Source organism: Solea senegalensis, linkage group LG12 (assembly GCF_019176455.1).
Source record: "Solea senegalensis isolate Sse05_10M linkage group LG12, IFAPA_SoseM_1, whole genome shotgun sequence".
Classification (NCBI taxonomy): Eukaryota; Metazoa; Chordata; class Actinopteri; order Pleuronectiformes; family Soleidae; genus Solea; species Solea senegalensis.
In genome coordinates, this window is record NC_058032.1 from 8770698 (window position 1) to 8798627 (window position 27930).

The following is a 27930-nucleotide window of genomic DNA, read 5'->3' on the forward strand; positions in this document are numbered from 1 at the left end:
ATTACACACATTTAAATGAAAACATGCCCTGGGCCACATTCATTATATAATATATCATTATAACGGATGGATGGATGGAATTAAATTGGTGCCCTTATACCTGGTCATGGGGACAGTTGCTTGAGTTGCTGGAGTCTATCTGTGCACATCAATGCTTTTAATTTATATTTGTGCAAACAAGCAGTTTAGTTTAGTTTAGTTTAGTTTATTTCATTTCATTCACAAATAAAAAAACAATTCAATATATACACAAAATTGTCCATGTCTGGAATGAAAAGGAACAGAGATAAGAATAATCTTATTTACTATGTTCCTTTATCACAAGTGTTCAATTTACATAATATATAAAACAATATACATAAATAAAACAAGTAAATAAAATAGTCATAGTCCAATACAGCCAATCACGTTCCTGTTGTTAAGACAAACAAGCAAATTACAAAAAAAGGGGAAAAAAAATCCATTTGTTAAGTTATTCAAATATAACACATTATATTGTATTTCCTTAACATGCTGGTTTTCATTGGATTTTTAAATGTAATATTTGATGTAGATTGTTTGGTTTCTTTGTTCAGGTTGTTCCATAGACTGATTGCTTTCACAGAAATGCAACATATGTTGTTTTTTGTTTTTTAAAGATCTCTGTTCCTTTTTAGTTATACTTGATTTCTCTTTTTTCAACTATTTTCTGGATGTTGACTGGTAATCTACTAATTAATAAAACAGTTGAACAGGTGTACCTAATAAAGTGGTGGGTGAGATAGAATACGTTCTAATCCAACAATTTATTTATCATCAAATTATTCCAGGGCTAAATATGTGTGGATCTTAATCCTCGGCTGAGGATATAGCTGAAAATCCCTTGCACTAAAGCAGCATATGCACGACTTTATTGACTCTTTAGGGAGTAAAAATAGAAAGTCTGCCTCCGTACGACTCCACGGAAGAACCTCCCTGCAATGACAGACTCGAGCCCACAGCGTGCACCGCTCTGTGTTTTTCACCTGTAGGGCTTTAGAGCCGGCGCTAGGACCCAGGGTGCGCGATTCTCATCTCCAGCTGCTGCAGACCGAACACTGGCAATAAGGGAAGATCGCGAGGACAAGCCAAAATTGCATACTGTATTCATCCTACTTCCAAAATCACCACCCTTAGCCCCCCACGGCGGAAGCCTGCGCGTGGAGACAACAATAGCTTGTTGCGTTGTGTGCAGGCTTTGCGGCTGTAGACAGCTCGGAGCGCAAGGTAAGACGGCGCAATACCATGCGATTACTAATAACAAAGGCGTTACGGGCGGGCAGGGGGCATTAAAGGGGGCATTGCACAACGTTATTGAGGGCAGAGTGAAACTCTTGACAAACTTTGACCTGGATATTAGTGTTTTGTGCACCGCTCGGTGTCTCGCAGTAGTTGCTGTAGTCATGTCTCGCTTTTATCCCGCGGCATTATGTAGGATAGATGTAGGCTCGTGTGTCTCGCACGCATGCACAGCCAAGTTGTGTGTCGAGATGTCACAGCCTCCGTACACGAGTCCGTGTCCACGCGTGTCTTTCTCCGTGTGTGTGTGTGTGTGTTTGTAGAGGCTGACACAGTAAGTGGAGACGAAGTGATGCTTTATTTTTTTTAATTTTCGGACATATTGAGCATCATCATGTGAAAGGAACATCGGCACCACAAGAACGAGACCATGCATGCGCCGTGACTGTTCCTGCCTCCCGTACAACGATCCATTACACTTCTGCCAAGATGGAAGAAGACGAATTACACGCTTTGTGTGTGTTTTTATTTTCATTTATTATTTTCCACGTCCAAGCTTCCGGACCTCGATATTCAGTGTTGGCCAGGTGAACTTAGACGGGACACCCTCTCTCCCTCTCTCTCCGTCTCTCTGTGCGAACCATGGCGGCCTAAACAGGGTCGATCATCTCCAGCACTGATAGATGACCGTGTTTGTCCACTTTCAGGACGACATACTTGAACACAATAACAAAACAGAAACACCACGCAGGCCCCTCGAGATAAGAGAGAATGCACTGGTCACGTGTCAGCTCAGGAAATAAACATACATGTCCATGCATAATAATAACGATAAGAAGAAGTTTTCTATTGTAACCATCTCCAGCCCAGCGGAGCCGGTCACTACCGGGATATGGCTCCTGCGCGGTGGTGGTGGAGGTCTCCGGGTCTCCCCCCGGCTCAGACTCAGGCTCAGACACAATGCGATGTGTCAGCTCAGCTGCCGACTTTCTGATAGTGACTCCACCACTGGTTCCCTCTTTTCTCACTAACAGGCGTTTATTTGGGGTTTCCTAATTTCACATTCGGCCGTCTGTCAGTGATTTGGCTGCCTGCGCGCACGTAGCCATTTCTGCACGAATGGCGAAGGGCATGGTAGAGTGTCTCTCTCTCTCTCTCACTCTCTCTCTCACACACACACACACACACACACACACCGATCCACTCCTCCCCGACAGGAAAGCAGCGAAATAGTTTCTGCTCCTGCTGCTGCTGCTGCTGTTGTTCTCGGCGGATGGACTGGGGCTGAGGGGGGGGAGATCGTTATGATCCTGCACCGCCCTCACTGGTGGTCAGAGCCGAGAGCCTCCCAGTGAAACAACTCTTGTCAGTCAGTGACACGACGCTGTTGAGAGTGGACGGTTATTTCCTCAGACACCCACAAGTGTTGAGAAAAGTAGGAAATTTTGTTGGCCCAGAGGAGAAGAGAGCATGTAAACAGCAGCAGCAGCAGCAGGCCTGTCTGTGCACTGCTTTCAGCGTTCAGGTAAGACAAGTGGCCTAATTACAGCAGGCTGAGCTACTCGGGAACTTTACTGTACTAGACCTGGAGACCACACAGTGGTAACCATGCAGGAAGATTTGTTTAAACTAGGGATGTTTCACATTGTCACCTGGTTTTGGGGAATCAAGAATCAGAAGTGAAGTCAGGTAGCATGTGCGCGGAAGAAAAAGTTCATTTTGATTTGAATGATGAGTTTAAAAAAAATGATGTGTACTACTATCAGAAAAAGATGTTTCTTGAATAGAGCTGCTGAGTAAATAGCTGTTAACATGTATAACATGCAGATACATGTTCTGCACTGACTGTACTTTTGTGACTCTGATGGATTTTTTATTAATCTATCTTGTATGAGCTTGGTTTAAGTTATATTTCTGATTTTTAAAGATGATACCCGTGCGTGGGCAGGTTGTCTCCGGGTTCTCCGGGTTTCCTCCCCCTGTCCAAAGACATGCAGATTTTGGGAGATTAGGCAAATAGCACACTCTAAATTGACCGTAGGTGTGAGTGTGAATGGTTGTTTGCGTCTACATGTGGCCCTGTGATGGACTGGCAATCTGTCCAGTGTGTACCCCGCATATCGCCCTATGTCAGCTGAGATTGGCACAGCACCCCCTCAAATCACCCCCACCCGTGAGCTAATCCTTCATTTATTTATTTATCTGAACAGCCATTCTCATACTCTCAGAGCAGATAAGGGACAATATGTTTCTTGCATATAAAGAAAGATGGTTGCTTGATGTTTGATATAGATCTTAGATCTTTCTGTAAAAAAATAAAAGACTATATGAGAGAAAGTGGTATCTGAATAAAAGGATTAAGATCCTAATTGCATGTGCAGTTAGGATCAGGAGCAGAGTTTAAAATCACTCCAGAGGAACAAAGACTGTGTTTAATGTCTTGAGGTTAAAGAAACTTTTGTGTGTTTTGTTGTAGTTTTCAGTGAAAAGTACTCCATGTGTGCTTATTTCTTTCTGTTGGGTGATTAGGAGAATTTAATTTGGCAAACCTGGGAGAGAAGGCATAATATTTTTTGTTCAACACTGGTCTGTAGAATTATCTGGGACTCCTGTAATGAAATTAAATATTGGATGAACTGCTGCAACAGTCATTTGTTGGTGTCTTATAAAGCCACAAGGGTTTTTTTCATTCATGACGAAGAGTCAATCAATCATACGGTGCTTAACTACAGAGCCACCGTGTGATTATGGAGCAGTAGAGCTCAATATCCTGTGGTTGTTTATCTTTGGGGGAGAACCCTGCAGCACGCTCAAGACTGCTTTGATAAAAACTTGTGTCTGTTAATGCGTGACTGGACGTTGTTGTTTACTGTGCACAGAAAAAGTTGCAACTGTTTTTTTTAAGTTAGAACATAAAGATCAAGAGCCCGGATTTGTTCCTTTGTTCATCATATTACTGCTGCAGGGTAAGTGGACTGCCGGCAGGCCGAGAAAACTACCGGTGTACTCATCCGCTACAAAAACATAGTGAAACAAAACAAATCCTGTCCTTTTTTTTAAACTCTTGTTCAGACCCTAATACGCACAAAACAAGTCCTAAACATGTACTTAAGTGTTTTTAATCTTTCTTGGGCTCATTTCGAATGTTGGACTAGACGAAAAGCAATCATTCGTATCATTGTAAAATCCGTCCGCGGTGGGGAGAAGCCACTGAATCATCATCGCATTTGGTATATTTGTAGAACAAGGAGTTACCGAAGGGGATCAATGGCATCTGTGTGCATGGAATCATTGTTAGCATGGTGTTATCTGTCAAGATAAAACTTTTCTCCTTTGGTTTAGTCAAACTGACTCGGGCATAGTAATAGACACAATATTTCTGTCGCCGGTTCTACGTTCTCTGCGGCCCCTAGATGTCCTTGGACACCAAGAACATGCATATGAACACACATTAATATTGTGCTTAACAGGTGAACTAGTTCTCTGTGGCTCAAAGGCTACATTCGCAGTATTCCTTTCTGATCCACTAATGTGACTCAGATTAGATTTGTTGTCAGGCTGTGTGGCTGATTAAGTTATTAATTAGGACTATTGTAGGTTAAAGTTAGGGATATAGGCATTAACTAGTTATGTTTAAGGTTAGGGATCACCCTTTGTTTCGGCTGTCCAAATGCAGTGTCCTCAGAAAAATAGCCGCACAAGACCGCGCGTGTGTGGGTGTTTGTGTACGTGTGTGGTAATGAGAGCAGTCATACTGGAATCTGTGCAGCTTTAGCCTATGCATGTGTCGAGTGTGTCGTCACTGACCGACACTGGCAGCGCAAACAAAGCCTAACAACAACAACAGAGGAGAATAGTTAGTCACATTCACGTGAAAGTCAGATGCAATACACCTGTGGTTATGAATGTGAAACGTCCCATCTCTTCTGCACTGAGCCAGAATTGAAGAAGTTGGGCTGTGTGAAATATGGATCCTTTTAACTGAAAGGCACGTTGTGTCTCGGTTGATTTTGTCGGTTTGGGCGCTAAGGGGCTAAAAATGAAACTCATGATTCATAGTTTTTGCTCTGGGTTTGTCTGAAAGCCACTTTTCTGCAGTTAAAACCAGGCCTGACCTGATAGTGACAGGAAATCAGCCACTGCACAATGTGAATGATGCTAAACTGAAAATAACATGCAAGAGTGAGCGAGCGCTGCTTTGGCAATCACAGCAGCGTCAGAACTCTGGTCACACTGAGGAAATGGTTAAAAATCACATGGTTCATTTGGTATGTAGTCAGCCCACTGATGCTAATCATAATGGAACCCAAAATCCAAGGGAGTACAGTTATGCATCTGCATGGATGAATTGTGTGCTCTATTCTTTGTGATAGACAAGAAAGTGTTCATGAGATTATAGTCCTGGCTCTACATATCCTTAAGGTCACGTCTAGTATGTAGAGGCATGTGGAAAGTTCTATCTATGTATTTATTTAATATCAGACAGAATGAAATGTTTGAGACGCCCGCCTTGCGAGCGAGTGTTTTTGTGATGTGGGTCCTGATGGAGGTTAGTGCAGGACACCCTGTGGCTGAAGATAACCCACACTAGACTTCAGCAACATTAACGCATGACATCTGCACAGTATACTGAAAACCTACTTTATGTAACGCGGTCGCGTTGCTGTAGGGTAACTTTAGAAAGCGCTCCGGTTTTCCCCTCCCATCTTCTTCACCCTCCTCCATCTGTGTGCAGCAGGCAGCTGAGAGCCTTCATCACACCACACTGTTTTTGCTTCCTCAAGTTAATTCCATGCGTCGGACTCAAACTTCCCTCACTCTGGTCTCCGCCGCCAATGAGGTTCTTTTTTTTAGGCCAGCTGAACTTCTGTGTGTTTGTTGATTAACTTTAATTGTCAGAAGGGGGAAATGATTGTCTTCCAGGTTTGTTTGTATAGTCACATGAACACAACGCTTTTTCTGACTTTGATGCAGCTGCTAGCCGCACAATACATGCAACACAAACTAAACCAGTTTTGTATAAAGTTATTGTTATTACAGTGCAGACCTTGGTGACATTTTCTGGGGATGTAGGTTGTGGCCCAAGGAAGAAAGGATTAGACTTTGGTGGTGATCCAGATCTCTATTCAGGTTTATTCACCTTGTGAGACTGGCAAATTGTTTCATAAACTGTCAGGATTGCTGTAAAACAAATAATGTGCCTCACCCAGGTCTATGTTGTTGTGTAGATTGGTTGAAATTTGGATTTTGACACTGTGGGGAAAGTGAGGTTTCTGCTCTCACGGAGTCCTTTTGCATGTTTTGGCTGAGCACCAATAATAATTCATATTGCAAATTGAATTGTATATAACAATGTTCACTCTTATATTTTATATATACAAATATATATATGTGTGTATATATATATATATATATATATGTATATAAGTGAATCACTTATCATCGGATCAAGAAATTGTAATCTAATCTAGCGTATAATGTTTATGTCTTTCTTCAGATTTGTGAAATGTATCTTCTGCCCATAGATCACTTTAAAACGACAATTAGCTGGTTCATTCAACTTCCACTCAGTAGCAAAGCATTATTCTATAATTATCTGACATTTAACATAACAGTTATTGACTCCCATGTAACCGGGACCATGAGGGTCTGCCACATTTAAACCTATTCAAATTAGTTCACACAATGACCACTAAGCCAATCAGCTCCAAATGACTATCTGTTTTTCTCAGTATAGTAGCATTTAGATCTTTTGTCACCCGGTGACATTCCTGTGCTGCACACAGGATATGATTATTCTTTTTACAACCAGACAGACGGAGGCAGCAGCAGCAGCAGCAACATTGTGCCAGTAAAGTGAAATGGCTCCAAACTGGAGGCTGGAGAACGACCGAAAACACAACAAAAGTTTCAGAAGTGAATTGTGTTACTATTCAAAAACCTTATTCAGCAGTTTGACGGGGGTAACTAGTCCCCCACCCCCCACCCTGCCTGCCCCCTGCGCTGTCGCTGTATACACATAAACACTCAGTCAGGACTGGGGCCACGTCCAGATGGTTACCCGTAAACACGGCATTGTTTCAGGGAATATCTCCGTCCACACAGAACCATGGAATAATGTTGGTCTGTTTACATTTCGTGCCGTTCCATGTGCATATTTAGCCACTTTACAGATTTTTTTCAAAAAAGCAACAGCGACAAATCTACCGATTTTCCAGGAAGGAAATTCACAACTCGGCCGCACGAGTGAGATCCACCTAACTGTATTTACTGCGGGCGGAGAGTCAGACACACAGAGTCACATACAAGAAGGAGCTGTGGATGTTCAGTGCAGCCGACTGTGTGTGGAGCAATCACTGGTCTGTATTATTTACTCAAGTAAAAATAGTGTCTGTGAAAATAGGTTTTGTTTTCTCCTCTCTTTATCGTACGATTCAACACTTTTTTTCACCCCCTGTGTATGAAATCTCTAAAAACAGGACGTGTTCCAGTGATATCCAGCGTGTTTTCAGGCTGACTTTAGTTACTTTTCCTTAACAGTAGTTGGTAACACTGTTAAATATTCTCCAAACACAATGACAGCGCAAGTGAGATAGCTGGGACTATGATGTCGTCATTTTCCTAAAGTAGCATAGTCACTGTCTACACGGAAATGCGAGGCCGGCGTTTTCAAAAAATATCGCTTCCATGTGGACAGTATGCCTCTCCGACAAAAAAAAGTATGCATATTCACCTGAATCTGCGTTTCCGTGTGGACGGCCCCTGATCAGTGGCACAATAAAAACATCAACAACAACTATCACCACAAGTTACTCACTGTAGCTTTAGTGCTTTCTATAGAAAATTATGGAGGACAAGACTCCAGCATTTAAACACCTGCGTTTTACACACTGGCACCGGAAACGTTTATGTTTTGATCCACTGGATCTAGACGACTGTCTAGATCTGGATAGAACGTTACCTGATGTGTTAAGATGTCGCTGATTATATACACATCTGAACTTGTTAAACGGATCTTTTCCTATCATGTTTAAATTGCAGTTATTTACAGTTTTGCCCATTATAGGAAACGTTATCAGTAGATTTTCTTCAGTAGTTAGTCGTGGGCAACTGGACTTGGCTTGAGTTGAGTTGAAGACCTTTCGAAGACGGAAAGGTCTTCAACTCAAACTCAACTCATGTCCAGTCGCCCCCACAGCTAACTACTGAAGAAGACTATGACCTCAATGACGGAACCTTCACTGACATCTCATCAGTAGATTCTTACCAAAATGTAGTGGAACATACTTGGATGACAATTCAGATTCTGAAGGACTAATTCGGATTGATCCGTCAAAAAGGAAGTAGCTTATGGAAGGACAGACAAACCCTTTAGTGTCAAAGGTGAAACAGTGATTGTATGAGATACCTGTGAAGGACAGAGCAGAGAGGAGAGCTGTGTAAATGTGCCTCCTCCTGCTAATTTTGACTGACACACTCATGTATAAATACATTTAACTTATATTTTATTCAGTGTATTCACCCTTGAAACTGTATAGCTTAATGTCATGTAGCCTTTAAATCAATGGGTCTTATTTTAATGAATAAAGTTGCCTCTCACATGTTTTAAAGCCCCAGTGACTGCATCGTGGTGCTCTCGCTTGCCTGCCGATGTCAGACACGAGCCCGCAGTGAAAGCCGACTCCGGTTAAACTGACCTGACTTTGCCTCTGAGACACAAACACGCCTTCACTGACCACCGCGAGCCGCAATAACGTGCACTTTGTTACTTCGTTAGCCCGATAGCCCCGTTTCAGTTTAGCGCACCGTTACACTCTTTTGGTCGCGATCCCCAATTCCCCTTGAGCGGCTGGGAGCTCGCAATGCATGCCGGTACCTGTAGTGCTCACCCCTCCCCGCTTGTCTAGCGCGTAACCCTGGGCGTGGATACGCGAGCACTACATCTCCCATGCTGTTGCCGTGCGCACCCTTCTGCCCCTCTCTCCTCTCGCTCACTCTCCCACCAGACTGGAGATACGGAACGGACTGTCTTGGCGACCTCCCCCCCCTCTCCTCCTCCTCCTCATACCCTCCCCTCCTCCTCCTCCCTCTCTCCCGCCCCCCCTCTGGACTTTTAGAACCGAAAACCGTCGAGATCAGTGAAGAGCCTACGGACGGCGGAGAGGCGATAGGCTCAGACGCGGCCGCACCGGAGTCGCGCCTGTGCGTCGTTCACATGCCATCTGGACGAACGGGTTCGTAAGTGTTTGTGTCATGAGACATCTTTTTATCTCGCCGGCCGATTAGCTCGGGAATTATTCAATAAGAGAGGGAAGGAGGGAGCGAGAGAGAGAGAGGAGGGGGAGAGAAAGAGAGAAGGAGAGAGGGAGACTTAAGGGGGGACGAAGAGAGAGGAGAGGCTTGGTTGGTTGGTGGGGTGGTTCGGTGAAATGCCTTTCAACACCGAAGTGCCTCAGTCAGTCAGTCCGGTAAAGAAAGGGCCGATATACGGCGGGAGCACCTCGCGCTATTAGGGGATAAATAACAGCAGCCCTGCCTCAACATGTTAAAGCACCGGGAGCAGCGAGGCTCCGCGGAGGCTCCGCTGAGACTCCGCTGCGACTCCGCTGCATGCGCACGGAGCTGGAGGCTGGAAGCCCGAGCCCGAGCCGGAGGTGGTGGTGGTGGTCAGCGGCCACTCCGGCTGCACAAGCCTGCGCGAGAAGTTCTCACCCACCCCGTGCTTTATGTAGTTGTCCGGCCTGCTACTTTTTTATGTCATGTTTGCGAGTGAAGTCAATGCAGTCAGATTCTGCTCTCGTGTGTGTGAGTGTGTGTCATCACTCATTTGTTTGAATAAAAACAGTGAGTGAACGTGGCTTAAATGTGATAAAAGTGCTGAGGTGGTTGTAGCTCGTGTCTGTCTGTAGTTGCTGCTGTGAATCTATACCTGACAAATCTCCTCTGTTGATTTATGTGCACGTTGACAGTTTTTACAAAACCGTATATTATTCAGGCCTTAACTCGCTCTTGTCATGTTTTTGTTTTTGAGACATTAACGCTTCCGTTTGTAGGTGAAGGTGTTTGGATTAATTTATGGTTATTTCTTCCAGTTATTCTTTTAAATACGTATCATTAAACGCCTAAATTAAAAGTATATGTGAGTCTGTTGTGAGTTTTGTTTGTTTGTTTGTTTGTTTGTTTGCTTTGATGTTGACTCATCTCACCAGGCTAAGATGTGGTACATTGTGCTGCCTCTTTGGCTTAATCCCCCCCCTGATAAACGTGTCTCTGTCTCTCACTTGGGAACTTTCATTTCCACGTTTCCGTTGATGTTACGTACTCGCTGTCCGGTCAGTGTGTGAGCAGGGACGGGTCACCTGAGAGCCGAGAGCCCGCTCTCCTCTCCTCCTGCACAGAGACACGGAGCTCGCCACAGTTTCCACTTAAACGTGCTGTTGTTGTTGTTGTTGTTGTTGTCCTCCTTTCTGCGGTGTGTCCCCGGTGTCTCCACACGCATATGCACTTATTCACATTTGACATTGGGACGTGTGTCTTTTGTGTCGTGTGTGGGCTAAATAGACCGGCGAAGACGACGAAGAAGAAGAGGCTCGTTTTGTGGGCTTCTTCCGAGTCTGTTAATAATAATAGTAATAATAATAATAATAATAATAATAACAACAATGTCAGGCTGCTGGACTTTTTCTTTTCCTCCGTTCATTTGCTTCATTTCACGCATTCATCGGCCTCCATTAGAGAGGAGCGGAGGACGGGCAGCACAAAGACAAAAGTAGCTACTGTGATTAACTGTTGTTGATGAATGCAGCGACGATGGTGATGGTGATGATGCGTCGTCTTCGTGTGCTGCTGCTGGATCCTCGCAGATACAGTGCGAGCAGACACCGCTGTGTCACTCATCATCACGGGGGTTTTGGTGGGGGTTTCACGGACTCCTGTGCACTGTGTGAAGCGATTTCTACCCCCCCTCCTCCCTAAGCTTTGACATAGATTTCGTTCCTGGTTCCTTTTCGTCTCATGTAGTTGCAGATGCGCTCGCCTGCGCTCACCTCCACCTACATAACAGCTGTTCTCTCGCTGTGTGTGTGTGTGTGTACAGGAGAGTGATGCAAATGTTTGCTTTCAGATGACATCACATTTGTTATTCCAGCCATATAATATTTGGGCTGTCAATCGACACTTTCTTTTTGTGTAATTACTCGCAGAATTCGCTGTGATTGGTCTCGATTAATTGCATCTTTTTCATGTCACCTCCGAAGTTTGATGTTTGTATGGAACTTTGCATACTTGATTTGCATTTACACTTAACTGTGTATTGTGTGGGTTCTCCAGTTTTACCTCCCACAGTCCAAATACATGCAATATGGGTCTATGTCAGCTGAGATTGGCACAGCGACCCCCATGTGGAGGATAAAGCGGTAGAAGATATGTGTATGTGTGGGGTTTCTCTGGCAAACTGGACACTCTAAATTGATCTGTGATGGACTGTCCTTTCACTCCTTCAGCTTGGATTGGCACCAGCGGCCCCCCACAACTCTCATGTGGAGGATTAAGCGGTAGAAAATTGATGGATGGATGGATGTGTGTGAGTGTGTGAGAGGGAGGGTGAGACACACACACAGACAGACAGAGAAAGGGCATCCAAGCTTTTGTCCTAATGAGGTAGAACCTAATTTCTGAGGAACCGGTTAAGTGAAGGGCTAAGATTTGAATTGTGGTTATAGGTTTAGGTTCGGGTTAGGCATTAATTGGTTATGGTTAATGCTTTGTTCAGGCTGTCCAAATGAATGAAAAGTCATCCCTGTGCAAACCTGTGTGTCTGTGTGTGTGTGTGTTACTACCAAAATCTAAATCTTCCCAATGGCGATAACCTAACCTATCAGCAAAGGTAAAAAAAAAAACATGGCCAAAAACATAACCTCCTCAGTGGATATCACTAAAGAAAGCGCTAACTTCCGCCAAGGCTGCTCAGTTTCCCACAGTGTATCGGGCAAGGTTGACAATTGTTTACAAAAGCTCCAATTTCCGGATCCGAATCACCAGCCAAATCTAAATATTTCCTCCTTGGTCCACAACCTACAGCCCCAGAAAATTTCATCCAAATCTGTCCTTTACTTTCTGAGTTATGCTGCTCACAAACAAACAAATGGGGCCAAAAACATGAGCTCCTTGGCGTAGGTAAAAATAGTACCTTACGTGTTGTAGCGCTGCGGTATATTATTATGATTTCCAGTCTCAAACAGTGAGGTGTTCAGGGAAACCCAAGTAATCCTAATCACTTACAGGAGTCAGTGGTCCCCTGTAAGAATGACGACTTGCTTGCTTGCTCAGCAGTTTACCGCATATCTCTTTTTCTCATAATGTGTGTATTTTGTATCTCCTGGTGATATTTGAATGATTTCTCAAAGCCTCTATGGTTTTCATTTATTTGGTGTCACTTTAGTAGTAATAATTAACTTTATGTTTGTTTTGTTTGCTCAGAACTAAGACACACCCGTATCATAGACTGTATGTCCATCTGAAAACTTTTTAGAGTGAGATTTTCATCCCGGAACTGAACTATTGTCCCCCACTGATCTTTAGTGTGTGTATGTGGAGTTTTCATTTGCACTCAGAGTTCAGGTGCCACAGGATGTGAAAATCAGAATGCTGCTGTATTTAGGCCTTCACGTTGCTGCTGCGAGTGTTCAATGGAGAGGTGGGAATGTCGCATCTAATTTTGAGATAACGGTGACGTGCGTTTATCGCACGACGCCCACATTAAGACTGCATTTAGCGGAGGTGGCTGCGATCATAACTTATTTACCGTCCACTGATAGATAATCCTTAATTATATATTCAAGTAACTGAACCTTTTCACGTTCATTCATCCACTTTTCACTCGCACGCTTGGCTTCATCAAGTCGGTACACAGAGGCTGCCACTCACTCATTTCAGATCATTTGAGCAGTCAGAGCTGATTGATGATTACTGAGTGAGCCTATCAGGAAAGACCCTATATATATATATATATATATATATATATATATATATATATATATATATATATATATATATATATATACATACTCTGTTGTAAACATAGGGTCAATTAATCCCAACCCCCCCAGCACTAACAATCTGCTGATACAGAATCTCATCTAGTATTAATTTACATTTTTCTTCAGTGTATATATGGCCACACAGGGTCTACTTCAGCTCCAATAAAGAACTACATTAAACATGGTAAAAACAATTTTAAGTCCCCGTCCACTCAGAAATGTGTTCTTCTTATGGTGACTTCGGTGTCTGACCTTCACTGTGCAGAATGATGTATGTGCCGAGTTTGGCAAGAGAAGGCTTGGTTTTTTTCGCAAGGGTAAAACTTTCTCTGCATGGTTTTCACCCCTCAAGTCTCAGCGTTAGTCGTGTATGCACCAGAATTCTAGTTTATTATGGCCTAATTATCCACTTTCTTTAGAGTTTTTAAAATGTTTAATATTTGCATTTTATAGAGTCTGTTTTTTTATGAGGGACAGTGATACAGTAGGGTTTTTTTAAAGATTTAAGACACAGATTATTATTCAGAGCAGTATTTGTTTATAATATCTTGTATTACATGCTGTATGATGTGATGAGTGAGGCCGTAGATCTGTTGTGGCGCGGATGTCTGAGGATGATTTGTCTGTCTCCATCTGCACTATGAAAGAAATTGTTTTCAACCAATACCAGAACTTCCAGAGGACCGATTCATTTGAAAAATATTGTAGACAGATGATGAAAATCAGCTGCGGACAAAGGGAAAGGTCTGATGTGACAGGGTATTTTTAGGAAGTGTGGCTTTTTTACGTGTTTCTGCCAGGAACCTGTGGGCTCAGAATCCTTCCATGTTGCAAATGATACATTAGGTCTAATTTCACCCTCTGAATATCCCTTTTTTTCCGTAAAGATTATTCGCTTCCCGGATCAATGAACACTGACAAATTGTTGGTATTCATGGTGAAGTTAAATAGAACTAAAGGGAACAACAGAATAAATATGTTCCTCACGCGACCTCACTTCATTCTGTTAACTTGATTTACCCCTCGCCGAGGAAATCCTAACATCATCCACCTCATTTTCAGTGTTGGTTCCTCTAAATCAATTACTATTGCACATAATAAGTCTCAGTCATTCATGAAGGAATAAATAAAGGCATTTTCTGAAATTGAAACAACTGCAATCGCAGTGATTAAATTAAGCTTTTTTCTTTTCTTTGTGTCTTGCAGCATATCATTGACACTGAATTTCAAGGAAACCTCTCACCTGACTGACTCAGCTACTCCCTAAGGCATGCTGTGTTAAAGAAACACCTATGCAGGTAATTTTAGTCGTACTATTGTTACAGTTACTGGGTCGGGTATATATTTTTTTCATTTGAACTAATCAACACTGGGATAATTAACTCCTCTCATTACTCAGGTGGATCCTACACTGATGAATGTAGAGGATGGAGGCACGGTGAGCAGAGAGATCAGTGCTCCAACCAAAGCGTCCACTACTATGGTGGGGAATCCGCCCCAGACGCTACCCCCGGAGTTTAGAGGAGATGTTTCCCTCAGTCAGCAAAACAAGACCACTCCCACGACGGACTGTAAGACGGCCAAAGCCTGCCTGGAAACGAACAGTTTCAACCACAGCCCTGAGCTTTCTTCACCTCACCAGCCCAATAATGTACCAATGTCAGGCTCAGCCCTCAGCAGCGCAGAGAAGAGAGCAGACAAAAGGGCAGAGGCCACTAAACTCAAGTCTGATGGTGTCTGTGTCTTCCCCACACCGCAGTGGTCAAGTGGTGTAAAAGTCAGCCGGGAGGACTCACTTAACCCCTGTCACAGCAGTTTGACATCCAGTAAGAAATCACACCTGCAAACACAGCCGGTGCAGAGTGTACCTCCTGGGTTTCAGTGCTCCGCCATGTTTAAACCAGCCCAGCCCGTTGCCTTCCTTCCCCCCACTAACTTTTCCTCCCCACTTTGTAAAATCACTCTACCACCAGCATTGGGTCAGATTGCAGCGTTGAGAGAGGCCACGGCCAATCAGTTTCAGACGGAAATTCAGCCTCAGAGTTCGGGTCTCATACGGACCTTTTCCTATCCGTTCTCGGTGGGCCGGAGTCCGGCTGCTGAGAAAAAAGCCGGCACGTCCGCCTCAAAGCTTAAATCTAACCATTCGTCGAGCAAGAACGGCAAAACTATAGGAGAGCATAAGTCGTTAGCCTCAGTGGTAGCGTCGCCGGCTATTGCCTTGCCGTTGCAACATCCATCGTTAACCTCTACAGCACCCACCCACTACACGATTTCCCCCACCGCTGCCATTTGCTGTGGCTCTGCACTGTCCAGCATCACCTCACAAAGCAGACTGCTGAACCATGTGGACAAAGTCAACAGCATAGACAAGGCAGCCATTGGCTCCCTCAAAACCTCACTCCCCGCTGCTTCAGAGGAGCTCACAGCTCCTCCCATCGAACCGAGAGACGTACCCCTCGATTTGTCTGCTAAATCGAAACGTCCAAAATGCACGGCTGACCCTCCTCCCGTTGCTCTGACGGACCCTCTCAACGCTGAGTCAAATCAGAGAGAGTTTCTGAACTCAAAAAGGACTCCTGCAACGTATAGCTCTGTGGTGCAATACCCCATCTTACCCAATACCCACAGAAACGGGTCTCATCAAAAGCAAACACAGAATCACCAGGTCCCAGAGTCCAAACCAACCTGGGGAAAGGCATCTTCACAAGACTCTTTAAAGAACATCCCCGGGACATATGTAGGTGTTGCGAGTCCCATACTGGCGTCTACTCTGCGGGGCAAAGATGGAACAGGGACGTTTGCGGATGAATTTCAGAGTTTTGCAAAGCAGGAGTTTATATCCATCATTGACCAAGGAGAGCATCTGGCCTCGGGGGGAAAGAAGCCATCCTGTCTGATGAAGGGCAACCAGCATGCTCACAGTGTCAAGCACGTTAAAAACACCAGCACATCCATAATTAAGAACTGTCCGTCTAAAGGAGCGCTATCAGCCGCCCTGTCGAGCTCTGCTAACGCTCAGATTCACCCCAAGTCAGGACCAGGCAAAACAGCAGTGCCATTCTCCGCCAGTGTTGTCAGTCCTGCTTGGCAACAGCAGTCTCATCTTCCTCACCAAGCCGCCTCTGTTCAGAGGAAAGTCACGCATGGATCCCCCAAGAACAAGGGGACCTCAGTTCCAGAAGGATCCAAGTTTCAGGGTACTCATCACAGCCCGTCCCATCTTGAGGATGATAAGTGGGAGAGAATGAAGTCTCCCTTGTCTAAACTTACATCTGTTGCAAAGCAACAAGCTCTGGAAACAACTGCACTGACCACGGAGGGCAATGGTCCGGCACCGCCGCCTGTTGCATCTAGAAAAGCTGATGTATTGAACACTGGGAGCCATGAAACACAATCTAAACATTCTGCTTTTGAATACCCGCCATACTGGTCTGTGGATAAATGGCGTGGTGTGGCATCTCAAGGGGATTTTACTTCGAAGCGGCACGAGAAAGCGCACACCACCGAGCCTTTGGAGAATAATACTGAGTTACACACCAGTCAGGGGGAACACCCGGGACTACAAATAAAGCAGGGCTCTTCAAAGCCGGCGAGCCAGTCTCATCTGTTTGGGAGCAATGCATCAATAAATGAGAAAAGGATGGAAAGCAAACTAGCCCAGGTGTTGGAGGGGGAGATATTGAAGAAAGAAAGTGGGGCGTTAGACAGTCCTCCCAGTGAAAAATTAGAGGGCATGGTTGCCTCTATTCTTAAAGGCCAGTGTGGAGCAGGGGGCGACAAGTTCAAGAAAACAACGAATGGAACCAAAGAGGAGTCGCCAGCCAAAGCAAAAGCTGCTCCCATCAAACAAAAGAAAAGCAGTCCTAAGACGCCAGCAAAGGAAAAGTCACCTACGGACCTGACAAAGAAGCTGGCCGGAAAGAAAAAGCAGGACGCGGAAAACACACCAACCAAAGTATCCTGTATAAAGAAAGTGAGTTATCTTAAGTGTGGTTCAAAATCCCCTTTATTTCCTATGAATTCCCTTTACAATAATATTTAATGCTGCAATCTCTTTTTTTTTTTCCTTTTTTTTTTAAAGTTTAGCTTCTGAATAAACAACACAGTGCTCCCTTTCATTAGATCCATCTGTAACTAATGATTTAAATTCCAAGGGCTTATTTTGAGCCCGTCAGATGCTCTCCGTCTCATGGAAGCTGTATGATCAATAACATCACACTCACAGTCCCCCCTGTGCATTTCAGCAGAAGAAGAAATGTGCACCTGTGCCGGAGCAGAATCTACCTGCGAGAAAACTTTACCCTCAGAGTAAAGAGCCAGCTCTGAAGGACAAGATCAGTCCCAACAAGGTTGAGCAACCGACCCAGAAGAAACCAGGTATCGTGTCTGGTTTTTGCTGTTTTTCTTTGTTTTGTTTGGAGTTTTTTGGATGTCTGTGTATTTAAATCTTTGACATTTAATGCCCTTAAATCTCACGGCACACAGAAATCTCTGCTATTCATCACACTTTTAATGATGCATTAAGTCACACGTATAGCTTGTGTCGGATTACCGTAGCGTCTTAATGTTTTTAATTCGGGAGATAAAAGGGCCTGCAGTCAGGCAGGCGGGGGATTCTTGTCGATGCTGTGTATTTGGCAGTCAGAGGATGTCTCATAGTGTCTGAATGGCATTTTCCATGTCTCAGTCATGCTCGCGTGCATAAATATCCTGTGTGTTTGTGTAACAGTCTATTGTGATTTAATCAGTTACAGGAAACAGCAGCAGTCCTGCGAGTGTAGACACCCCAGGCTCGCTCAGCAACTCCACCGCATCCAGTAATGACACGGAGAGCTCCTTCCCAAGGCTGAGGAGAGGACGGCGGCGAGTCGATGAGGCTCGACTTGACCTCTGGGGCTTCGCAACACCTTCCCCTCCACCCCCACCGATGCCGCCTCCTCCTCCTCCACCACCTCCGCCTCCTTCAACTTCCCCGTCACCCCCTCTCGTTCCCAAGCCACCTGCCCGCCGTCCAAGAGGGAGGCCTCGTTCAACACCGCTGCCAGAGCGGGAACATCAGGGCAAGAGCAAGGCGAGCAGCGCGGAAGGAGACACACCCGCGCATAAGAAGCGCCGGCGATGTCGGAGCAAAAAGTATCAGACCGGGGACTACATCACTGAGAGGGAAAGGCTTGAAGATGGAGTGCACGTCGCAGGATCTGACTCCCTGAGACAAGACGCTGGAAGTCCAACAGGTACAGTCGCTCTTTCATCTAACACAAGCTTTAATCACACATGTGGCTGTTGCTCACCAGTGAAAGTCACATTCACGTTTAGCATCCCCTTACTGTGTACATTTGCCACGCTTTAGTTTTAGGCTGCAATGAAAAGATGAATGAGCAACTGATTGACATTGACTGAAAGAATGAGGAGAGAGCCTGAACGATGAAGCCACAGGTTGTTTCGCTTCTAATTTATCTCTACTTTGCCTCTCTAAACGTTAGACATGCAAACCACTTAGTTCCTGCTCGGACATCACAACCTTTCACTTGGTCTGCCCTGGCGGAGAAGTGCTGCTTAGCATAACATATTTTCCTGTAAAAGCAATGATAAGATTCACCAATAAGAAACCGCATGCAGAATTAGAATCAGAATGAGTTCTTTTTGCACACAAACACCATTAGTGATTGTGAATTTGACCTCTTGCACTGAACCCATTGTTTTTTACACACCAGTATTGAACACACAGGAGCAGTGGGCAGCACTTATCTGCACCTGGGCAGCAATGGGGGATTGGGTGCCTTGCTCAGGTGCACCGAACAACCCAGGATTTGAACCGGCGATCCTCCGGTTCCTTTCCTCTTTTACAATGAACTCCAAATATAAAGGGATTAATTTTGTTAGTAATCTGGTAACAACATTTCTTAAACATCATCCAACCCCAGCTTTTAAGTGTGAGGATTAGTTTTATATTGTTGTAAAATAAAAGTAAATAACTTTGACTTTTGGACAGCTTTTCTGACAGAAGAGCACGTAAAAATGTCAAATTGTTCTCTTAGAAATACATTTACGTTTTTCTGTCTGACTGCTCTTTTTTTATTAGTATTATTATGATGCATTCATCCTTGTTGTTTTGGCTGCTGACCAGAATAACCGACAAAGCATGTTCATGCTGTTGTTTTGTGATGGGAGTTATTATTTTGGATGTTCCTTAGACCAAAGGCATTACTCATTCTTTTAAAAGAAGAAAAACAAATCTGATGAATGAATCTGTGCTGACAATAGCTGCGATAGAAACGTCCAAAACTGGAAGCTACTTGTGTCTTTGGTTCTTCAGAACTGGAAATATCACAGAGACTAATTTACCATTAGTTCGTAGATTTGTTTTTCATCATCACATCAAGCTCAGACACTCTCCCAGTTAAAAGCAGGAATATTTCTACTGGTCTTTTTCTCTCTCTCTCTCCCTCGCTCTCTCGCTCTCTCCGAGGGTATTTTTAGATTAAATATATAACGAGACCAAAGTAGATCAATATTTTACCTAAATACATCATTTCTATTATCCTCTGAACTACACACACGGCTAAAGGTCTTGATAAAGGTCTTGATATTACTCATCTACTGTGTGTTTGATCAAATATATCAGTTACTACCGTGGATATGTCATTTAAACCTGATTTAAAGGAGAATGCAGTTGTGTGTTTACAAGGATTTACAGTGCACTGGAAAGGGAATAATCGAACATTTGGACACTGAAAATTGTGTCCACTCTGTATACGGTGGGCAGGTCAAAGCGTCTGTGTGAGAGAGAGAGACACAAAATCTCTCCATGTCAACGGTAAAATACTGTGTGACATATATTATTATAAAGGTGTATAAGTGGAGAAGTTGTTGCACGGTACAGGAGCTTGCAGACAGTGGATCCCTAGTTACAGCATAGAACATGAAGGGGGTCCAAAAATGTAATTAAAATATTAAGCATATGTATTCCAAGCTCGGTGTGAGGCTTCACTAATGAGAAAAAGGATAAAGCTGCTCCACAACATCATCAGTACACAAGGGTCAGTTTTTGTGTTTATTCTTTATCTGTTTGATATCAGCCTAAATAGGGCTAGACCATAATTAAATAACCATATATATCATCGTATAATTTTCTTCTGTAGCATTATAACAAAGCTTCATTATATCAGTATAATATTTTACTGCTTTTTTAATGTAATGTTTAACAAGTGTTTTTTAGTCAACTTTCAAAAAAAACTCCAATCATTTCCAATCACAACAGCTCTTTAATCCTCATAAATGTTTTTGGACATATTCTTCAGCCCTAACTCAACCCGACGTCCAATCCCGTTTGTCTTCACAGGTCCGCAGAGGGAGCCGTGTCCGAGTCCCGTTACGTCCAGCCCGGAGCCTCCTCCGCTGAGACCCTCGCTCACTCGCTCAGGGTCCGTCCGCTACCAGGAAAGTGAGCCCGAGTGCAGCGATAAACCCTCAGGGAAGAGGAAGTTCAAGAGCAAGCACCTGTGCGACAGTGAGGAGCAGAAGGTGAGTTGCTTGCTTGTTGTGTTAAAAGCCACCACAGAAGTGATGAGCAGCAGGTACAGTGTACTATCTTTATCTTAGCTTACAGTGCCCCCCTGTGGCAGATAAATGCCAAGCTTGTTACATGTATGATGGTGGCAACGCTTTGATGATTTCACCATTTATTTTAGATCTATAATCAATCGATAAATCTGTGTCTCAGACAAAGACCAAACGCAGCAGCTTGGGTAAGCGCGGTGCCTCACTGGCCCTGGACGACAGTGCTGATGTAAAAAGAACAGCGAGCCCTCCACCGGCTCCAAAAAGCTTGCCGTCCTCCCCCTCCAAGAGAGGCTCATCAGGTAGAAGCAGCGGTTCGGAGTCGCCGCCTAAAAGACCCGTTCCTCCAGAGGTCCGCCGGCTCATCGTCAATAAAAACGCCGGGGAGACGCTGCTGCAGCGCGCCGCCCGTTTGGGCTATCAGGTAAAAATCCCACGGGTTTGCTCGTATGGCACTTGTTGACATGAAGCATCGCACCTCTCAGTGACACAGCGTGTCTGTCTTTACCCCTCTCTGCACGCGCAGGACGTAGTCCAGTACTGTCTCGAGAAGGACATCAGGGAGGTCAACCGACGCGACAACGCCGGTTACACGGCCCTGCACGAGGCCTCCTCCAGGGGCTGGACTCAGATTGTCCAGATACTGCTGAAACACGGAGCCGATGTCAACTGCAGCGCTCAGGACGGGACACGGTGAGGCTGCACTGTGCACGATTATTGCTTATTATTGATTATTGATTAATTGCAAACAGCATATAATTATCAAAATGTAAAGATCGGCTGCATTCCACTTGTCTTCACTGAGCAAATGAATGATCATATTTGAAAAAAGGGATATAAAAACTGACTTTGATTTGTTTTTTTTATACTTGAATATTTAAAATGTTGTGTTTTATAAAAAGTAGCAAACATTTATATAGTTTCAGCAGGAAAAGGTCTCTGATTACATCAGACACTCGTGTTTATATTTCATTATCCGTTTTATGTATTTAATTTGCTACTAATATTGTTGTGATATTTGAATTCTGAAAAAAAGAGCGTAAAGAAAGTCAGTCATCATCTACCGCTTTATCCTCCACCAGAGGGTCGCGGGGAGTGCTGTGCCAATCTCAGCTACATCGGGCGATAGGCGGGGTACACCCTGGACAGTTCGCCAGTCAATCGCAGGGCCACACACAGATAGAGACAAACAACCATTCACTCTCACACTCACTCCTACGGTCAATTTAGAGTGTCCAATTCACCTAATCCCCACATTGCATGTTTTTGGACTGTGGGAGGAAGCCAGAGAACCCAGAGAGAACCCACGCACACACGGGGAGAACATGCAAACCACCGTGAGACCCCGTAAAGAAAGTATTTAAAGAAAAATAAAGACAAATATAACACTAGGTCTAAATAATAATAATGATTAATACATTAATGTGATACAATGCAGATAAAATGAGAGAGAAATACAAAAAACACAGCGCTAAAAAAAGAAGCTAAATGGAACTCGGCCATCATTCATGGCCGTTTATGTGCACGTGTTGCTTTTCCTTCTGTGACCTGACAAATGAACCTGCTTTTTAAAAATCACCTCTTCTGTGTTTTCCAGACCCCTCCATGATGCAGTAGCGAGCGACAATCTACCGATCGTCTGGTTGCTTCTGAACCACGGTGCTGACCCCACTCTGGCGACCTACTCTGGACACACGCCGATCAAACTGGCACAAAGCCTGAGCATGAAGACCTTCCTCACAGGTTTGGCTTTTCATTTCACAGTTTTACCGCCCGGTTGTCTGAGCGCTGGCGCCGCCCACATAATATTTACACATAACAATAATAACAATAACAATGACGACTCGTCTTGTACTCGGAATATACCCGATTCCTATCCAGCGAAACTACGGTGGCCTTCACATACCTCAAAAAAAAGGACGTGAACATTCTTTTACAACTCTCCACACTGTTCTCCCACTCTCTCTCTGACATGAATTCTTCCTTTTCCCTCGCTTTATGCGTCAGATTCGTTTGGGCAGAAGTGTTTCCCGCATTCACAGGGTGAAACGCACCCCAACTGTACGCCGGAGGTGCACGGGATGAAAGTCTTATGTGCATTTAAAGGCTTATTCATAGAAAACCAAACTATTTTAGTTAGGGATTATATATGTATACTTTATATTCAATATCTGCCAATAAACCTTTCTCAGCGTTACACAGTGTACATTCAATAGTAGTGGATGGAAACACACACAAAAAAGAAGATATAGCGCACATTTTTAATGAAAACCGGGTTATTATTGATGTTCAAATTCATTAATATGAGGGATGTTTCACCAGCACATGACAGGAGAACATGAGGAAACATCAGTCTGTGATTTACTGTAGATGCTCTGTGTAATGTAGCTCAGTTTCCCTCTAAGTTTGCAGAACACAGACAGATACACAACAGACTCCAATCTGAAAGTCAAGGTGAAACTTCAGTTAAATATTTATTATGTATTTTTTTATTTTGACTTTGACAACTGCAGAAGCTTTCCCACTTATCTCATAAATGTTTTATTGGTCCAGACAAAAGGAACGGGCATTAATGTCTTGTCTTGTCCTCTTATTATCATAAATCAGGGTTTTTACTGTTTTTGTTTGTTTTCTCTGCAGAATATTTCACCGACCTGGAAGGCCGAATTGAGCAGGACTCCACTCTACCCTGGGATTTCTACGGCAGCTCCCTGTTTGGTAAGAGCGCCTCCGTCTCGCTGTCGCGCTGTTGCGCTGTTTGTCTACCTCAACCAAAGGTTCTGTTTGTAAATGAGCTGCTCGTGAGCTCATTCCTCCGCTGCTGGCGGTGGAGGCGAGTCGAGGCTTGTTGAAGCAGCGAACAGGTTCCTGCAGGGAAATGGATGCTCGTTGGTTGGCTGGACTCAGGCTTGGCCACTGGGTTGCAGAAAGCTGTTTAGCCGCGTGCAGCAGCCACAGGGAACCGGTTATGTAGTAGAGAGGGGGGAGAAAAAAAAAACAGGATTACTTTTGAATGAAAGAGCTAAAAGAGAGAAAGGAGACGAGATGTCTTTAGGGGAAAATGTAATATCCTTTATCCCCAAATCTGAGACGGATATGTTTGTTTTACATTCCGATGCTGTGACATTTTGCCTCTTGTTTGGTTTCTGTGAACAAAAAAAACAACGCATTATTTGTTTGCTGGAAACAAGCTCTGTCAAGCAGTACTATCAGACCTGACTGGGGGAGCGTTTGTGAGTAAACACCACCAGCACAAGGGCAAACTGTATAGGAGACAGGGGTCTTGTTGAGCAGTAGAATTGTGTTTTGAGTCGTTCTTAATCAGAATTATATGAATTTGTGTGAGACTTTTGTGTATGTAAATTATTTTTTATTATTATAATTATGTTATGATAATAATAAGGAGAAAAGAAGTAAGCTTCCATCCTGAGCACATTTATTGATTTAAGTCTTGAATGTGTCTAAGAACAAAGATGTATTCATAAGTCTCTAAGTCATTTAAATGGGTGGTAGACAATGAAAACCTACAAATAATCTGCATATAGTTTTCTTATTATAATGTTCTTTTTTTCAACTTTGTTTCAGGGATGGGAAATCATATATCTCGCAGTTCTCACTCTGCACAGGCTGTGAAAAGTAAACGGAAATCGGCAAAAGCATTTTTAGCCGACACAGTTGGAGAATTATGTCTTCGAAATGACTCAGCATAAATGTGTTGTTAACAGCTTCATAGTTCCATACATGGTCTGAAATGACTGTATCGGACTAATATCGGTATCAGTAGATACTTGAGTTTATGATATCGTATCGGTATCGGACACAAAAAATGTTTTTACATAGTGGGTGTAATTATCCAAACCCACCCACCCTCAGAGCACATATACGCCATCATCAGCATCAGTCTTTGTTTTGTGCAATAAAATGGTAAAACATGATTTACTGAGGTCAGTCTCATTAAATCAGGTCAGTCTCATTGCAGGTGTTGCCTTCACTCAAACGTTTCCTGTCAGTTGAATTTTCCTGTTTGTTTTCTAACACACATGCGTCTTTACCCCAAAAACTCCTGTAATCGTCCACTAGAGGGAGTCCTAACCACGCGTACTCGTGTCCACTGCTTTTTCTCCTGAACTTAGTGAACTTGTCTCCACAGAGACGGAGCAGGAGCCATGCTGGGATTTCCTCCTGTCTGAGCAGAACCAGGAGCTGGAGGAGAACCCGTCAGTGAAGAGTGAACACGACGACTCGGACAGAGACTGTCTCACATTTGAGTTTTCCTCCGAGCCTTTCCTGCCCTGCTTTCACGTCCAGGTGTCACTGACACAGGGGTGAGTTCGTGAAAACAAAGGCCATTCTTAAACCAAATCCTCACAGTGTGTTCATTTACGTAATAAAAATATGTTAAAATCAGAGTTCTCTACAGTGTCAGAACACAGCATGACCTACTGTACATCCCCTTTACTTTTTGAGTCGTGTTGCGTACAAACATTTTTTTTTTGTGAAAATAATGAATTTAAATAGATTACAATAAGTCACAGGGAAAGATGCAGCTCCCCTGTATGTCGGTGAGTTAATATTAAGGATTTACATGTGCAATATTAATGTTTGTCTTCCTTCACGATCGTCACAATAACAGAAATTCACCTTGATTCACTTATTGTAAGCTCATCGCTCATTGTGATAAAATGAGCGATGATATCAGATATTGTCCCATCACTATTGGAGACTGAGCTGTTGTAAAACCATCTGCAGATTAAAGATTTTTCATTATTGTAGGACCTCCTCAACGTGGGCGGAGTGTTTTCAGGATTCCTAAGTCTTTTTAATTGATCTACAGCTCGGGATTGTTCGGTTCGATTCTTGTCTCGGTTGTAGCGTCTCTTCCAGTGCCGACACTCCAATCCAATCAGTGGCCGGCAGTTTAACGATGTCACGCATAGTATCGTCTCAGCTCGCTTTGAACCTTGTCAGAGCAGGAACTAAAAGTACCAGCTACTATTGCTAATGGAAAAGAAATAAAAACGTGCCGAGTTGTACTGTACGTAAATATAAGACATACTAGACCTAAAAAAACAAAACAATAAAACATACAATAAAATACTGTAGAAAGTATGAAAACAACATAAATAAACAAACCAACGTCTCAGCCAACAGTAAGAGTATGTTAACGCGTGGGGACCATTGGGCTAATAACGCACTTTCTCTATCTCGCAGCTTCTGCAACTGGTTTCTTCTCACAGACGTCCTGAAGCGTCTGAAGATGTCGTCACGGATCTTCCGGGCGCGCTACCCGCACTTGGAGGTGGTGAGTCTGCCACGCGCCGAGCTCTGGAGGCAGGTGTCGATCAGCCAGGTGAGCTCCGCTTTAGCTTCACCCTACAAAGGCAAAAACAAGGAGGAGGAAGATGTGGAGAGGAAGGAGAGGGCGGAGAAGGAAGAAGAGGAAGAGGAGGAGGAGGAGGGACTTATGGATCTGGTTCGCTGTGTACCAGAACTCCAGAGACTTCTGGGCTCGTCCATTCACGTCCTACAAGACGACGATGAGGATGAGCAGCAGCAGGAGGTGGAGGAGGGAAAGACGTTGAAAAAGACGGGGAAGCCTCGCGGCCGATAGCCTCTCTCTTGCAAAACACTCACTCCAAGTTCAAGTGTCTCGATTGTCCCCCACGTTTTTTCAGCTCAAGGGAAAAACCGTCTCCGTCCAGTGAAGCGAGGCTCGGCGGGATTCAATTTCAGTGACAACAATGACTCGACACTCCGCCAATATAACTTTTGACCTCAGACAGAACGTGATTTACAGGATCACGCGGACCTCCTCAGTGCAGGAATAGCAGCTTTCAGGTTCCTATATAAAGGTATATTTGAATATAAGAAAACTATTGAGCAAACCTTTTTTTATGGCTTAGGTATGTACATGGTAGTGTATATGTATATCTTGCCATCAGGGGTACCACATTTGGTTATATATATATATATGGATTCTTGTGGCAAGGAAAAAGGATTATGTTTTTGGTTTTTTTTTACTTTGTTCCTGAGGGAAAGTGTTTTTTTTGTTTCTTTGTTTTTTTTTGTTTGGAGATAATCCAAGACTTTTATCTTGGTGGACTCTTGCGCGAAGACCGTCGGCTCAGATTTTGGTTTCTCTGTGGACCTGTGATGAAACGTGGAGACCATGGCACATAACATCATCATCTTTTATTTCCTTTCACACGTCACTTCAATGGCTAGTTTGACTGAACAGTTTAGGGTTGTTTTCCTTATTTCACAAAGAAAAGCCTGCGAGAAAATCATGTTTTTCATGCATTAGTTTTACATTAGTCGTCGTGTTTTTTTCTTTCCTCCTGAACTGATACAGAATCCTGTGGATCTCTCTCAGAGGAAAAACGTCGGCCCTCCAAACTGCAGCCACGACTGTCTCCTGCGTCCCCGCTGTGGTGTTTCCAGATCCTTTTTTTTTGAGTGCTTTTGTGTTGCAGTGTTTTACTTACACTGTTTTGTTGTTGCCTAATTTAATAGTCATTAATATATTTGACCTCTTGTGTATCGGGACAAGCCTCTATCTATGGAAAAAAAAAACATTGCTTTGTATGTTTGGTGCTTCATTTTTGAAAATGTACTTATTAGGATCCCTTTATTCTGAGATTTTCCTCCTCTTTCAAGAAAAACAAACAAAAAAAAAAGCAGTATTTCAGAACAGCTAAAGTACAGTTTTATTGTACTGGTGCTACTGTACAATAGATTTTTGTGTTGACAATCAATGAAGTTTTGGTTTTGAAGTCACAAACTAATAAAAAAAAAGATATTTAAGATGAAGAGACTTGAAGGTGTAAAGAAAAAGTATAGTTTAGTTAAAGGGGTTACCGTGAGACGAGAACAGGCTGAGGAGCGTGTGAGATCTTGAACGAGCCTTTTATTTGATTCTTTTATAAGAAATCGACAAGAATAAAGCATGATTGTGAATCATATTTCAATCTCTTTGTGTTTTCAGTCCACTTGTAATCATCAATTAAATGTGTAGGCAGTTACTGGATAAAGTTACTGGATAAATAAACAAAATAATCTGAGAGATTAGAGT

The 27930-nt window shown here is 43.6% G+C and overlaps 1 protein-coding gene across 7 annotated transcripts; it reads left to right on the top strand.

Annotated features, from left to right (window-relative positions):
• Positions 1-1076: 1076 nt before the first annotated feature.
• Positions 1077-27820, top strand: bcorl1 (BCL6 corepressor-like 1). 7 transcript variants are annotated; one of them, XM_044039913.1, is made up of 13 exons: positions 1077-1245; positions 9264-9491; positions 14502-14593; positions 14695-17271; positions 17543-17675; positions 18047-18532; positions 20641-20822; positions 21022-21282; positions 21385-21551; positions 22456-22601; positions 23499-23576; positions 25009-25183; positions 26070-27820. In XM_044039913.1, exons 3-13 carry the CDS (start codon positions 14588-14590, stop codon positions 26467-26469), a joined length of 4611 nt encoding a protein of 1536 aa, XP_043895848.1. In that variant the 5' UTR covers positions 1077-1245; positions 9264-9491; positions 14502-14587; the 3' UTR covers positions 26470-27820. The 7 variants fall into 7 exon arrangements, with proteins under 7 accessions (XP_043895848.1, XP_043895849.1, XP_043895851.1 ...); XM_044039914.1 differs by lacking the exon at positions 9264-9491; XM_044039916.1 differs by lacking the exons at positions 1077-1245; positions 9264-9491 and adding an exon at positions 2441-2782.
• Positions 27821-27930: the final 110 nt, after the last annotated feature.